This window comes from Falco peregrinus, chromosome 3 (genome assembly GCF_023634155.1).
Source record: "Falco peregrinus isolate bFalPer1 chromosome 3, bFalPer1.pri, whole genome shotgun sequence".
In the NCBI taxonomy this organism is placed as follows: Eukaryota; Metazoa; Chordata; class Aves; order Falconiformes; family Falconidae; genus Falco; species Falco peregrinus.
This window is the reverse complement of record NC_073723.1, coordinates 14,481,484-14,496,071: the sequence shown is the minus strand read 5'-3', so window position 1 is coordinate 14,496,071 and position 14,588 is coordinate 14,481,484. Positions and strand designations below refer to the sequence as shown.

General features: G+C 48.4%; 1 protein-coding gene across 4 annotated transcripts in view; it reads left to right on the top strand.

Annotated features, from left to right (window-relative positions):
• Positions 1 to 14,588, top strand: part of HSF1 (heat shock transcription factor 1) — a 72,427-nt gene that overhangs the window by 8,251 nt on the left and 49,588 nt on the right. For all 4 annotated transcript variants that reach the window (XM_055799186.1, XM_055799189.1, XM_055799185.1 and 1 more), the window contains exon 2: positions 12,734 to 12,842. In XM_055799186.1, coding sequence (XP_055655161.1) covers positions 12,734 to 12,842 — 109 coding nt within the window. The remainder of the gene's footprint in view (positions 1 to 12,733; positions 12,843 to 14,588) is intronic.

Here is a 14,588-nt window from a genome sequence, read left to right as displayed (position 1 = left end):
ACCAGCAAAAAAGAAAGCAAATGTGTTGTTTGAAAATACTTTTGTTACATTTCAGGTGAGGTTACTAGCTGGGCTCCCCAGGGTTCATGGGGTCTGTCTGCTGTAGTTGTTCTAATAAAGATTGGCTTCTGATGATGTTGGCTTAACAAAGGCCCAGCTGTGTGAAGTGAAATGAATAAAGTGGGAAGGCTGGTATCGCAGAGCCTTATCTTGCAGGGAGGCTTGAGTCAGTCCTGAAAAAAGACTTGCCTTTAGGAGTGGTGTGGCCCTGTGCATGTGAAGTGCAAGGTCATGCAAGTAAATTATTTTTGCTATCTTCTGGGAATTCATTAGTTATGCCCACAGGTGGTTGTTTCTTTTCCTGCTTCAAAACCAAAACCACACTTTGAAGGTTTTCTTTTTTTATGTTTGTGTGTGTGTGAGCTCCGTTACCTGATCTGATCCACAGTGTGGTCCCCAGAAACCGGCTGGGTTTTGGCAGCACTGCATTTGAGTTGGGAACAAGCAGTAGTGGTGCCTGAATACATTAAGCTGATACTTTGATGTAGTTTAGCAATATGAAACTATGGTCTGAAAGTTTTATTTCCTCAGCCCAGCAAAAAAAATGGCTGGGAAGAGATAAAGCCTAAATGAACGGTATCATGTGGGTGTGAGCTTCCCTTAATGAAAAATTGTAAGTAAAAGATAAGAAGGGGGTTGGGTCTGCGCGCTTGTAGGCCTTGTGGCATCACAAAAGAAGTCTCAAGGTGGGGGTTGGAACTAGATGATCTTTAAGGTCCCTTCCACCCCAAACCGTTCTGTGGTTCTATGGAGACTGAATAAATAACATGAATGCAGTTGTGCTGCAATAGCGTGGGGCCAAACCTGGTCACCCTCAAGGTCTCTTCATGTCCCTTACCGTGTGGATAAGCAAGCTGCTGCTCTATTCCCTCCTGCCCTGCTAGCTCTTCTCCTGCAGGATTCCTCACTTGTTTGTGCCTTCCCAGAAAGTCTGCCTGTAGTAGGAGCCAGTGGTGCTCTGCCATGCTTGAGCAGACCGGGGCCAGCAAGCTGAAGAAACAGTGTTATCGTTTAACAAAACAAAACAAAATTATCTTCAATCCATCCGTTCAGTCGGCAGTTTGTCTGTAGATGCTAAAAAAGACCTAGTGTTGATCAACAGCTTTGACCTTGGTTCTGCCAGTGCTGTGCATGTGATGGAGGGATTTTTCTGGTGGAGTGTCAGAAAACTTCCGTCCTGCTCTGCTGATGTCTGAACTCTGGGTAAACTGATAAAATTTCACCTTGGCAGTTGTTTGTGTTAAGTCCCCTTGTGTATGAGATTGTCAGCACCTTACAGGTTTGTTTGGATTTTTTTTCTTGTGAGCGAAAGCTCGTCTCTTCCACACCGTTCTGTGTACACAAGAGGAATGCAGTCAGACCTCAGGTGGTGACAGGTGTCTAATCGTGGTGTGGATGAGCTTCATGAAAAGTCAGTCTTCAAAAAGTCGAGTTTCAAATCTCTGTGCTGGAAATGATGACCTGTTTAGCTTTTTGGACTGGAGCAGGATTCTCTTTCCATCACGCCGAAGCTGGAAATAGTGCAGTGATTGAACATAGCTCGCGCACAATCAACACCAGCATGTGCTCTTTCTGTACAGTGGCAGGGAAGGAGAATTTCTTTCCTAGAATTACATGTTTCCCAAATGTAACATGAAGAGTCTGTAAACTGTTTCCCACAGAGGCGAACACATGGCTGCGGGAGTCTGGGTTTGTCGCACGCAGCCTGGATTACTGAAACTCAGTGATGGTAACAGCGTGGTTTCTTGAGCAGCTGAGCTGGTGTCGTGATCAGCCCCTCTTTGTCCTGTCTCCAGTGCTTATCGGGCTGGCTGTGAACTGGTTCAGCTCCTCACGGGTCCCGTCCAGCTTGAGACGTTCTATGAGCTGTCTGGCCCCACGGGAAACCATTGTAGGTTTCTGAATTATTAAGTTAGATCAGGTCTCGGAGAAAGAAGCAAGACGAATCTGTGGAGCATCATGGTCTGTGCAGGGTGATGAGAGGATACAGCTGAGATCAAGGGGAAGGAGAGAGAGGACAAACTTTTGGTTGCAGCACACCAATGCAGACATTCTGCTCATCCTGCATTATCCCATCCTGGAACTAAATATGATGATGTGCATAGACCTCAGCTAGCATGCTAACCCGCTGTGCCAGCCATCGCATGTACCTTGGATCCACAACTTCCAGTTCCTTCCTTGGAACAGCCTGCTGCTGCTGTCACGGTTGGTATCGACTTTATAGACTGAATTTTTGTACTTTTAGTGAAAAGTATGTAAGGATAGGCACCCCTGTGTGGCCTTACCTCTCAAGCAGCTGTAACAGGACAGTGTCCTGTGTCTAGCTGCAGGCATGGTCACCCAAGGTAGTGTACCGATGAGTTTGTGGAAGGTCACACGAAGGCTGGCTTTCAGCTCCCAGTTCATTCTTGTGAAATTGGAAATGTGCTGAATTCAACAGTTCTTAGCACATGGTGAGGATACTTCTAATTGAGTCACTTCGGTTCTTGCTGCTTGGGTCTAGCGACTTCCCGACCACCTTCAGCCCTGCTGGGTACAAATGCTTCCCAGTCCAACGCTGCGTACAGCAGCTGCGCCGCAGTTGGCAGGTGAGTCTCCCCCTTTTAACTGTGTATGGAGGGCGTCTCCTAAACAGTAGGTCAGGTGCTGATAGCAGGAAAGTTTATTTTTTTTAATGTTAAAAGGTGTGTCTTTCAACACTCCTATCTACAGGAAGATGAGGCCAGTGCATTTTGCTTTAAGTCAGCATGTCAGGATTTCTGCTCATAGCAGTGTTTGTACCTATGCTGGTACTGACACAGGGTTGTGGGACTGCATGCATGACTGTGCTGGGGAACTGGTCCTAGTTAAAACTAACTGGACAAAAAATACAGATCATGGAGTAATTCAGGTGAGAAGGGAGTTGTGGTGGTCTCTAGTCCCAGCTCCGGCTCAGTGCAGGGTCTGCTCGGGGGTCAGATCAGGTTGCTCTGATCCTGATCCAGACTCGCTCCTCTGTGCCCCAGCACCTTGTAGGTGATGTCCCCGCTTGTGTCTGCCTTGTGACTATCCTCCGCTCCTGTCTCTCCTTCCCTTGCAGTGCTGCTGGTTCTTGCTGCTCCCCTGACGCCCCGAAGCGGTTTCTTCCCCAGGCTGAACAAGCCTTCTTCCCTCAGCCTCCCCTTTCCAGGCAAGAGCTGTGGTCCCATCGCCACCCTGGTGAGGCCCTCCGCTGAATTCGCTCCAGTTTATCCATGTCTTTGTGGATTTGGGGCCCCAGGCTCTACCCACTGTCCAGGCAGTGTTTAGCAGATGCTGTGTAGAGGGGAATAACCCCTTCCCGTGATCCCCTGGCCACGCTCCCATCCTGCCCAGGTCATTGATTTGCACAGCCTGGGGTGCTGTGGGCCCCTTCACGCTGCCAGCACGGTCGGCTCTGTCTGCCAGGACCCCCAAGTCTTCTCCACAGCCTGGGCCAGCGGGACAAACTGCTCTTGTTGTGGTGAGACAGAGCGGTTAGTGCTGGGCTGCGGGAACTGAATTTAACAGGGCTGAGTTGCTTACAACAGTTGCTGTGTTTGGAATAGGAGGAATACATGTTTCAGAGTGGGATTCCTGACACCCAGCAAACTTCTGGTGTGAGCCTTCTCTGACCCCAGCACTGCATGTTCTATCCAAATGCTTTATTAATACACGAGCAACCCCTAGGACAGGAACCAGAACCCACAGTTTTGCTCCCTCCACTTCCACCCCTCCTTGGGGAAGTCTCTTGGTTGGCCTTCGGACCAGGATTTCATCTCCTCAGCTTTCTCTTCCTTGCTACTGTGGCTGCACCTCCTGGGAAAGCCACCAGTCCGTGTGCTTCTGAGCCAGGTGTTGGGAGCAGGCTGTGGTGCAGGAGGTATCAGCCTTTTTCCCCGCCAGCTGTCATCTGAACGTCTCTGAAGTTGTCCGTACATCCTTTGAGAAGCCCAGGGAAACCCATCCTGGCAGCTCTGGCTGCTTTAGGCAGGCAACAAGTGCACTGCTACGTAAGCCTTCAGGTGGTTTGGTTTGGTCGAGCTTCTTAGTTGGCACTCATCGTGTACAAACACCGAGTAACCTGCAGGGATGACAGCTCCTGAGCCAATTTGGATCCTGCCACACTGGCACTGGTGCCTGAGGCTGCGGTCGTGTAGTCAGTGCTTTTGCCATGCTAGTGAAAGGCCTTGTTCCATTCTGGTATGGTCCTTTTGCTAGAGATGGCTTCCTTCTTCACTCTCCCCGCCTCCCAAGACATCCATTTGCTGGAGCACTGCCGGAGTTGCTTCCCCAACCTGGGTTCAGCAGCACCTCCAGCAGCAAGCAGCCACGATGCCTGGGCCGAGGTGGCAGCGAGGAACTGGGGAAGGCAAGCTGCTTCCAGCCACCTCCATCTGGGAAGTTCCGTGTCTGTCTGACCCTGAGGTGGCCAAGTGCAGCTTGTCTAGGGGCAGAGCTGCCTGGGAAGCAAAGCCTGAGCCCTCACAGGTCACACGCAGTATTTTAAGATCAGTAAGGTGGTACCAGAGCAGAACAGGCAGTGAGCTGCCCTGCAGCCTGCTGCGCCTCTGGGACTACAGGTTTTTAAATAAAAGATAGTTCTTCTGGAGCTGGCATGCTCTGAATCAATCCAGAACAGTGCTGCTTCATAGCATCTTTAAGGTGGAAGAGGAAAGAAACAGGTAAATTTTTCGAATTCCTGGGTTTCTAAGGCTTAAACAAAGCCATTGTATTGTTGGAGAGGCATGAGGAATGCCTAGTTAATCTTCATGGCTGAGTAAGAGAATTTAATGGGGTTAATCTTGCTCTCAACAGTGGTGGAGCCACAAAGTTGGGGGGGAGGCAGTTCTTGGGGTTTGTTTTAATATCTCAGATGACAGCTATAAAGGTGTTCAGAATTTTAATGATCACATTTAAACTGGAGTCTGAGAATTGTCGAATCTCATGCTAGTCTCACAAATTTGAGTATTCCTAGTGCTTGTTTTTAAAAAACTTACTATCATCCCTTTTTTTTTTTTAAATATCTACCATAGTTGATCCGCTTTCATTTTGTAAGGATTGCATTTCCTGGTGTGCCTTCATGAGACTCCAATAACATTACTTGGGGTTTTTTATGTTAGGTCATGGTTTTGCTGCTGCCCTACCATCTGGGTAATTTGGCTGCGCAGTGATGCTTGCATCATAGTGATCAGTATTTCCATTTCCAAAATAGGTCTGGCATGTCAGTCAGATGTTGGGAAATAGTATTGAACCTTTTATTTGTTGCTCTAAAGTCAATATTTTCCTGAATTTTCCTGCTTATTTCACAGATCAAGTCTCTTATAAACTCAGTTTCCAAATACGTAGAGGATCCTAAATTATACTTTAGAAATGAGATTTTCTGTCTATCCCGATGCCGTGGTAAGTGACCCTGATTCTGCAGTGCTCCGAGCTGAAGCTGACGTAGTGTAGGGCGTCAGAGCAGTTGTGGTTATCAGAGCTTCTAGCTCACCTGGGCATGACTGCAGCATTTTTTAAAAAAAAAAAATCTGATTTCTGTTACTTATTTTTTAAAAAAAATAATTATGTTTAAGAGTACCTGTATCAGAAATAATGAATATGTAAAATCACTTTGCAAGTTCTTTAGAAGTTTTCAAATGGGGGCCTGCTTGCTGGTGGTGGTAGGTGGAAAACTGTTGGCCCATGTTATTTCTAGCTCGTTATCTGCAGAGGAGCTGGGAGATGTAGTGGTTAGCAACCAGGCAGAGTGAAGTGATTCCTCAAATTAGTTGATGGGGGCGGAGGTAATGCCTACAAGGGCTTAAATCTATACTACCCAGTGTCCTTAGCTTCCATGTATAGCATGGACGATGGAAGGGCAGAAGCAAGATGATGGGGATTGTTGGTTGGGGGAAGCCATAGTTTTTCAGTAGTTGGTGTTGGGATGGATTGCTGTTCTGGACACTACTGCTCACAGCTGCTGTGCCCAACTGTTCCTGATGGATTGACTTGAAGGTGGCAAAGAGGAAAACCTGACTGCTCAGAGAGGCAGCAAGAACAGGCATGCTAAAAGATCAAAGAATCAGATAATGGTTTGGGTTGGAAGGGACCCTAAAGACCCCCCAGTCCCACCCATGGCTACAGGCGACACCTCCCAGCAGACCAGGTTGTTCCCAGCCCCGTCCAGCCTGGCCCTGAGCTCCCAGGGATGGGGCACCCACAGCTGCTCTGGACAGCTTGTACCAGCACCTCACCACCCTCACAGTAACAAATTTCTTCCTGATATCTGATCTAAATCTCCCCTCTTCCAGCTTAAAGCCGTTCCCCCCTGTCCCATTGCTACAGGCCCTTGTACAAAGCCCCTCCCCAGCTTTCTTGTGGGTCCCTTCAGGTACTGGGAGGTGCTCTAAGGTCTCCCCGGAGCCTTCTCTGCTCCAGGCTGAACCACCCCAACTCTCTCAGCCTGTCCCCGCAGGGGAGGTGCTCCAGCCCCCTGAGCATCTGCGTGGCCTCCTCTGGCCCCGCTCCCACAGGTCTGTGTCCTTTTTGTGCTGGGGGCCCCAGAGCTGGACACAGCGCTGCAGGTGGGGTCTCCCCGGAGCGGAGCAGAGGGGCAGAACCCCCCCCTTGCCCTGCCGGCCACGCTGCTGGTGGTGCAGCCCAGGGCACGGTTGGGTTTGTGGGCTGCGAGCGCACGTTGCCGGGTGCTGTTGAGCTTTTTGTCCACCAGCACCCGCAAGTCCTTCTCCTCAGGGCTGCTCCCAATGCATTCTCTGCCCAGCCTGTGTCTGTGCTTGGGGTTGCCCCGACCCAGGTGCAGGACCTTGCCCTTGGCCTTGTTGAACTCCATGAGGTTCACACGCACCCACCTCTCAAGCCTGTCGTGGTCCCTCTGAATGGCATCCCTTCTCTCCAGTGCGTCAGCCGCACCACACAGCTCGGTGTCGTTGGCAAGCTTGCTGGGGCTGTGCTCAATCCTGCTGCTGCCAGCAAAGGTGTTAAACAGCACTGGTCCCAGTACGGCCCCCTGAGGAGCGGCGCTTGTCACCGGCCTCTGCCTGGGCATTGAGCCATTGACCGCAACTCTGAGTGCAGCCACCCAGCCGATTCCTTGTCCACCGAGCAGTCCATCTGTCAAGTCCACATTCACCAGTTTAGAGGCAAAGATGTCGTGCGGGACAGTGTCAGATGCTTTGCAGAGCTCCAGGTAGATGACATCAGTTGCCTTTCCCTCGTCCACCAACACTGTAGCCCCATCATAGAAGGCCACCAGATTTGTCAGGCACAACTTGCCCTTAGTGAAGCCAATGACCTCCTTATTTTCCGTGTGCCTTATGACAGCTTCCAGGAGGATCTGCTCTGTGATCTTGCCAGGCACGGAGGTGAGACTGACCAACCGTAGTTCCCCAGGTCTTCCTTATTTCCCTTTCTGAAAACTGGGGTTACGTTCCCCTTTTGCAGTCAGTGGGAGCTTCACCAGATTGCCACGACGTCTCGATTACTCCGGACATTGTGTTTGTCATTGCAGAGAGCAAATAACTTGTTGTGGGGGAAGGAGCAGAAGGTACAGAGCAAACCGTTGGTGTGAGAGCACCGAAACTGTAAGGTTGTCTTGGGAGCCGGAGGGGCTGGGAGCATTTGGGGCAGCTCTGGGGCCACAGGCTTGCGATGCCTCTGGAGGGGCGGCCGCAAAGCGGTCGTACCCTGTGGGCAGCTTTAATGTTTTCCGATTCATCGCTCTAGTTCCAGCTGTGTGTGAAAAGACTTACAGCCTTCAGTCCCGTTCTGCAGTTTTTGGCCCCTTAACCTCAGCCGTTCAGTGCCATCAAGAACTGATTAACAACAAAGTTTGAGCAGCTTACTGCATTGCAGAACTACTCTTGCAGAAAGATGTTTTCTCAACACAAGTGCCCTTCTGCAATCTTAATTCTGAAAAGGTCATTGAGGGTTTCTCTAAATGTCCTGCTACAGAGCACACGTAGGCAGTAGGGAGCGAGGCAAGTCACGCGTGGTGGCTTAGAAGCAGCACTTGGACTCGGAAGGAGACTTTTCTACACCAGGACTAAACTCAGCCACTTTTCCGGATCGACTCACTTTTCTTACCCAGCATCGGTTTCAGAAAACCCTTTTGGGGCATCTCAGGTTTTTTTTGTTTGCCAGAAGAATAAATAAATAGTCTCTCAAGCCCACGAGGCTTTGGAGGTGGAGGATGGGAAGAGCAGCAGGGTGCCAGTGCAGATGTGGAGACCTGGAGTGTGCAGTGGGTGGTCAGAGCCGGTCTAGACTAGGAGTGAGTATGGTGCTGGCCAACACGTTGAAGATGTCTAGTGTTACATGAGTCATTTTGACTTTGTGTTGTCCCCCTCTTAGGGAGAGCTGAGGCTCTTGACAGAACAACCTGATGTGTGCTAAAATGTTTGATGCCGTCTCAACTAGACTTGGAACGTATCAAGATAAAAGTATACCAAAATTACGCAAGATGAGCTGTATTTCATTTACTGCCGGAACTTTTGCACTGCCTTGTGAAGAGATCTGCCTGTGCTGCTCCTTCCCTTTCAACAAGCCCTGGTAACTGCAGGGAAATGGTCCAACCTCTGCACTGTCCCATTGAGTCCCATTAACGCCAAACGTGGTTCCAGGTGTGCAAGAGATGAGTTTCAGCTCAGGGGGGACTTCTGCCAGTCCAGGGAGCCAAGATCCTTCTGTTTTCATCCCCTAACTGTGCAGGAGAGGTGGGATTTAGAGCAGGAGCCCCCTCATCCCCTTTCTGCAACATAAGCAGTCACCCCAAGAAAGATGCTTAACCTCATTCATATAAGCTAGTTGATTTTAAAAGGAACATTAATGACTAACTAGTCTGACCTTGATGGTTTGAAGTGCTTTGGAAATTATTCTGAAGAGGAGAATAACTGAAGCCATAAGAAGTAAATGGAAACAGGATAAAATATGACATAGGTTTACCAAAAATTGATTGTACCTCCTCACTTCTCTGGACATGAAATCCTTTTTTTGGATAAAGGAATTGGGGCAGATCTAATGTGTCTGGACTTCCACAAAGCATTTGATATTTTGCCACATGGAAAATCAGAAGTGAAAGCAGAGAAGCTGAGGATTAATACAAGAATTGTGGGGGAGGCACTGGCTAAAGCAGAGACAACAGTTTTTGGAGTGTCCCTCCAGTCTGCAGAGAGGTCATGGCAGGGCTGCTCAAAGATGAAATCTTGGAACAGTCCTTCTGAATGCGTTTTTTGTAATGACTTTGGCACAGAAGGTGAGCTGAGAAAATTTTCACAAAACATTGCTGGGCTTTGTTAACATGGCGAAGATTTGGGATGCCGTGCAGAAGAAACCAGATGACCTTGAGAATAGGCACGAGGCAGAATTTGGTTGATGCCTGTCCAGGGCTGATTTAGCCATAACTCTGCAAATAATCCTGTCACAGGCAATTTAATTTGGGTTGGTTTCCCTGTAAACTTCTTACATACCTTAGACCTCTGCCCTTTCACCTTGCTCTCAAGTCTTCTACTGCTCCGTGGTGGCAGCTACTCCAAGCAGCAGTAGCCGTGTGTTGGGGGCACGTGCCAGCTGGTGGTGGGCTACCACGGGGGGGGGGGGGGCAGAGAAGAGCTGCTTGAGCGAAAGGTAGTTGGTGTGAGCCCAATAAAATGTGCATGAGCTGGCCATAAGTAGTCTGTAAATGGGAATATTTCTAAGAATTGCAGAAAGAAATGCTTCAGTGGTACAGTGTTAAAAAATACGAATTTTAGGATGAATAACAACGTTATGAAGGAAGACAGCAGTGTGGTGCTTCTGACAGTATTTGATTTGAAGGCTGAGAGCCTGTCCTCAGGCCCCTCTTCCTCCCCACTCCCCTGGAAGGAGCAGGTACTGCACTGAGATTTGGGTGAAACTCCTTGAAGTTGAGGGGCATAATAGCCATCCTTCTGTGAAAACAGAGGGAAATCTGTTCCGCTTGTTAGCAGCGTGGATGGGGTCCTGTGGGGCAGCTAAACCTGGGAGGGTTTACAAGGACAGACAGGAGCAGTTCGGTGGGGAGGTGGTTCGGGGGCTCTGGATGTGGATAAAGGGAGCAGAGTATTTTGGATGCGGTGACGTACAGCGAGTGGTTGGAGTTCACAGAGGAGACCACCAGCAAACTTGTTTATCTTCCAGGAGCAAAAAAAGTAAGAACTCTGGCAGGGAGCAACTCCAGCACAATACACACCACCCCACCACCACCCCCCGGAATGGGACTCAAAAGTGGTTTCTTTGCTGTGAGTTGCCATCCTTAGGAGGTGGCTAGCATGTGCTTCCTTGCTTCATTGCCTTCTTTCTCTTGCTTTTTTTGCTGTTGGAATCAACTCGGAGTACTTGTAAATATTGGATAAAGTGTAAAGGACCTTAATGAAGACAAATACTCAAACACAGGTGAATCCTCTGAGGGATTAACAAAACTCATCCATGGACCAAAAAGCCCGAACTGACAACTTCTACTAAAACCTTACCGGGTTTTGTTACTGGCAGGCAGAATCTTTTGAAGTCTGCTTTGGGGTGGGGTTTTTTCTTAGTAGTCTTAATTCTTTAGGATTAACACCACATTGAATTTGCCCAGGAGCTTTAAAGGCAAGACATACCTGTCTGAAAATCAAGTCTTGTGGCTATTTCGTCTGATACTCTTAAGACAGTTCAGAAGAGCTTGTCCTCATCTTCTCCCTGAAGGTTCGTGCTGGGCTGTGGTGGCTGTCTGCAAATACTGTGCACCAGGAGAGAGAGAGAAACTATATCAATACCTTAAGGGCGAGTGTAAAGAGGACGGGGCCAGGCTGTTCTCAGTGGTGCCCAGCGACAGGACAAGGGGCAACGGGCACAAACCGCAAACGGGAGGTTCCGTCTGAACACGAAGAATTTCTTTACCTTGAGAGTGACAGAGCACAGGGACAGGCTGGCCAGAGAGGCTGGGGGTCTCCTCTGGGAACATTCAGACCCCAACGGGACATGACCCCGTGCAGCCTGCTGGAGGAGAACCTGCTTTAGCAGGGGGGTGGGCTGGTTGGGCTCCAGAGGCCACATCCAACACTCACCGTTCTGTGGTTCCGCAGATGCTTGTGGTGTTTCACTGTAGCACCGATCTGGCAAGACTGGAGTTTGGGGCGCTTGTGGTTTTTGTCTTCATCTTGTTGCTTGGCACAGTAACAGCCCCAGGGGCTCTTCCAACCTTGGGCAGCAAGATGTAGTTCAGCACTGAAGCAGCAGCCCCTGCTTGTGAAGGTCTTTTAGCGAACTGGAGAGGACTTTGGAGTTCTGGAGGCGCCATCCCTCTGCTGTCATGTGGGTGGTCTGGCCTGGCGCTGCTGCTTTCCTTTTGAACTAAGACATCTGGTTGTTTCACGGCTGTGCAATGACTTGTTGGTATCTTGTCAGGCTTGGCTCCCCTCTGGTGCTCTGCCAGCGCAGTGTGCTGGTGCTACGTGGGGATGGTATTACCAGGAGGATGGATCATGAGCGGGACTTTGTCATGGAAGAAAATGCAGGTTGTAAAATGCATTTGGTGTTCTTGTGTCGCTTTGCCAGAACGAAAATCCCTTCCTTTGCTGTTCTGCAGATGCTTATGTTGACAGTATAATTCCCACTCAGCGTGCCAGAAAGGTAATAGAAACCATACTTGATAAAATGGCACCACAGATCTGAGAGCTAACTGACTGAAATGTGATCCTGACTACTAGTCAAGATAGTTATAATAGTCAAAATAGCTAGTTATTCTTGGCATGTGCTGTTCCATTGGCAATAACTCATTTTCCAAAATCCACCAGCAGAAGTACCTCAGGGTTTAGAGGAGCAGGAATGCTTCCCCCTGCCTATTCCTACTTTTTAAATTAACATGTAGAAAACGATCAGTCACAGCCAAAATTAAAACTCACTAGTCGGTGTTGTCCTCACTCTGCCAGCAAAAGCACATGTTGCTTTCAGCTGCTCCGGACCTGGTCTGCGCAGACACAGACACGGTGAGCTGCCCGAGACTGGCCTGACACGGAACTGTCTGTATTTGTATGCAGACGTTGATGCTTAAAGCCAGAGTAGCCTGATTGTCTTAATTTGCTCAGAAGTTCGTCGGCTCTACGAAAACAAGTGAATTAGGACAAGTTGGGGAATCAATGGGTTTGCAGGTGTGCAAATTGAGGTTTAATCTTTGTAGCCGGCTTCACCCCCTGAGTTGTGTTTTTTTAAGTCCCTGGGCAGTTGTGCTTTGCTGGTTCTTCCACATTAGCAGCTTGATCATAGCACAAAGTTACCAGCTGTCCGCCCGTTCCCGGTAACTGACAGCTGTGTGTTATTCTTCTGGGCCGAGTGTGAGGGAATGGGGTTTATCCCCCCTGGCAAAGCGTGCTCCTGTGGGCAGTTACCCTGGCTCTGCTGAGCCACCGTGACGCAACGCATCAGGAGCTGAAGGGTGTCGTTGAGGTCCCTTGGAACTGTATTCATGGCAGCTTGCGCTGGTCAGATGGTAACAGCTTCAACCAAAGCTAATCAACTGCCTTCTTACCTGCAGCTGAGGGACCTCCAAGGTATGGGGCCGCTACTGATTTCACCCACAGTAATGCAGAATTTATACTTGTGAAATGAAGGGGTGGGTGGGCTTCTCCCTTTCTGCGTAACAGTGGTTGGTAATGTTTCATTTTGTTTTGTTTTTTGACAGAGCGGAAGCAGTTTCCATGTGTTTGACCAAGGCCAATTTGCCAAGGAGGTGCTTCCAAAGTACTTCAAACACAACAACATGGCCAGCTTTGTACGGCAGCTCAATATGTGTAAGTATCTTCTGGGCAGCTCGGGGTGCAAAGTGTAAAGTCATCCTGAAATAAGGTTCCCCTTTTCTGCCCAGGCTTAAGGGATGTTTCAGCAAGCTGGGAGTGTTGGCTAGCTTTGCGATCGCTCGGCTTTTGGGGACCAGGTGGTAGTTTTAAGCTTGGCCTCTGCTGAAGGGAATAACAACTTCTAAAACTGAAAACCTCTGCTGGATGGAAGGAACTTCAGACTTCTTTTATCCTGAAATTCCCTGATTCTTAGCGCAGGAGTTCTGAATGTTTTCCTTGTGTTTGCCCATCACAAATGTTTGTGATGGCACTCTTGGCCGTGCTGTGTCATAAAGGAGGACCTCCTCTGGAATGCTTCCACCGAGACAGGCCCACCCCCTGTGACAGCTTGTTCATTTTCTACTCTCTTTCTTGAGGGGATGTTGCTGCCAGCATCATGTAGAGCTGGCATGGACTGAACTTGTTCTACTCAGCAGCAATTATTTTTAAAAAAAAAAAAAAAATCCATAGAATCATAGCAAAATAGGCCTGAAGGGATTTCGCAATCATTTTAGTCCAATCCTCTGCTTCAAGGCAAGATCGACTGCCTCTGTGTTGTTCCTGATGACTTTGCATCTAACCTATTTTTTCCAGACCTCCAGTAACCAAGATTCTGTAAGTTCATCAAGAAGCTGTTAGCGTAAGGATTGTGAGGCAGTAGAGTTGTTTACTGAATGTCTAACTCAAACCTTCCCAGCTACAGATTAAATAGTCTACTTCTTTGCTTTCTGCAGTGGATATAAAGAGATTTATTCCTTTTCCCTTTGTGTCAGCCTTTGTGTCTTTGGAAACTTGGTACCTCTCCTCAGTTCTCTCTTTTTTTCATATTTTATTTTCTCCCCCTCACACACATTTTTTAGAGTAAACGGCCTGTTTTTTTAATTCTTGTAGGTTGTTTTCCAGCCTTCAATTGTTTGCATTCCTTTCTGAACTGACTTTGTTCCATCTCTTTGTTGAAGTGCAGCAGCCAACATTGGGTGTATCACTGGACAGAATAAAAAGAGTAATTTGTGTGTCTTGAAGGTGATACTTTTCTGTATATCCCATTATGCCATTGGCCTTTTTCTCAGCAGTGTGACACTGACTTTTGTGTTCAGCTCATGATCTGCTACAGCATTCAGATCATCTTCTGTTCAGCTACTGTCTCTACCTGGTGGTTTTCCCTCCCATATTTGTTTGGTTTTATTCCTGCCTCGGAGTTGTACCTTGTATTTGCCGGTACTGACTTTCATTCCTCTTGTCAAAACCGCTTTGAATTGCAGTCTTGTCTTCCAGAATGCTCACAGCTCTTCCCAGCTGTGTTTCAACACTGAACACGCTCTGTTCAGTCCTTCATGCCCTTTATGAAGATGCTGAATGGGTCTGGGCCCACACGTGTGTACGGGCCACCACAATATTTGTTGCTAGCTGCTCCCTATTTCTGTTGGGTTTATGTCCAGATTATATTAGTTTGCTGATTTTCCTGCTTTGAGGATGTCATGCTTTGGTTGAGATCTGCTGGTTTTCTGTTGATAAAGCTTGCTATCCCGTCATTGAAATCCTGGGTTTTGATGATTTTGTACAGATTAGTGCTTGTTGGTGTATTGGAAACCTCCATTTGAACCAACAATAATCCACAACTTTTAACATATGAAGATAAGTCTTTAGATGTGGCATTTAAGGACATGCTTTAGTGATGGACTTGGCAGTGTTGGGTTAATG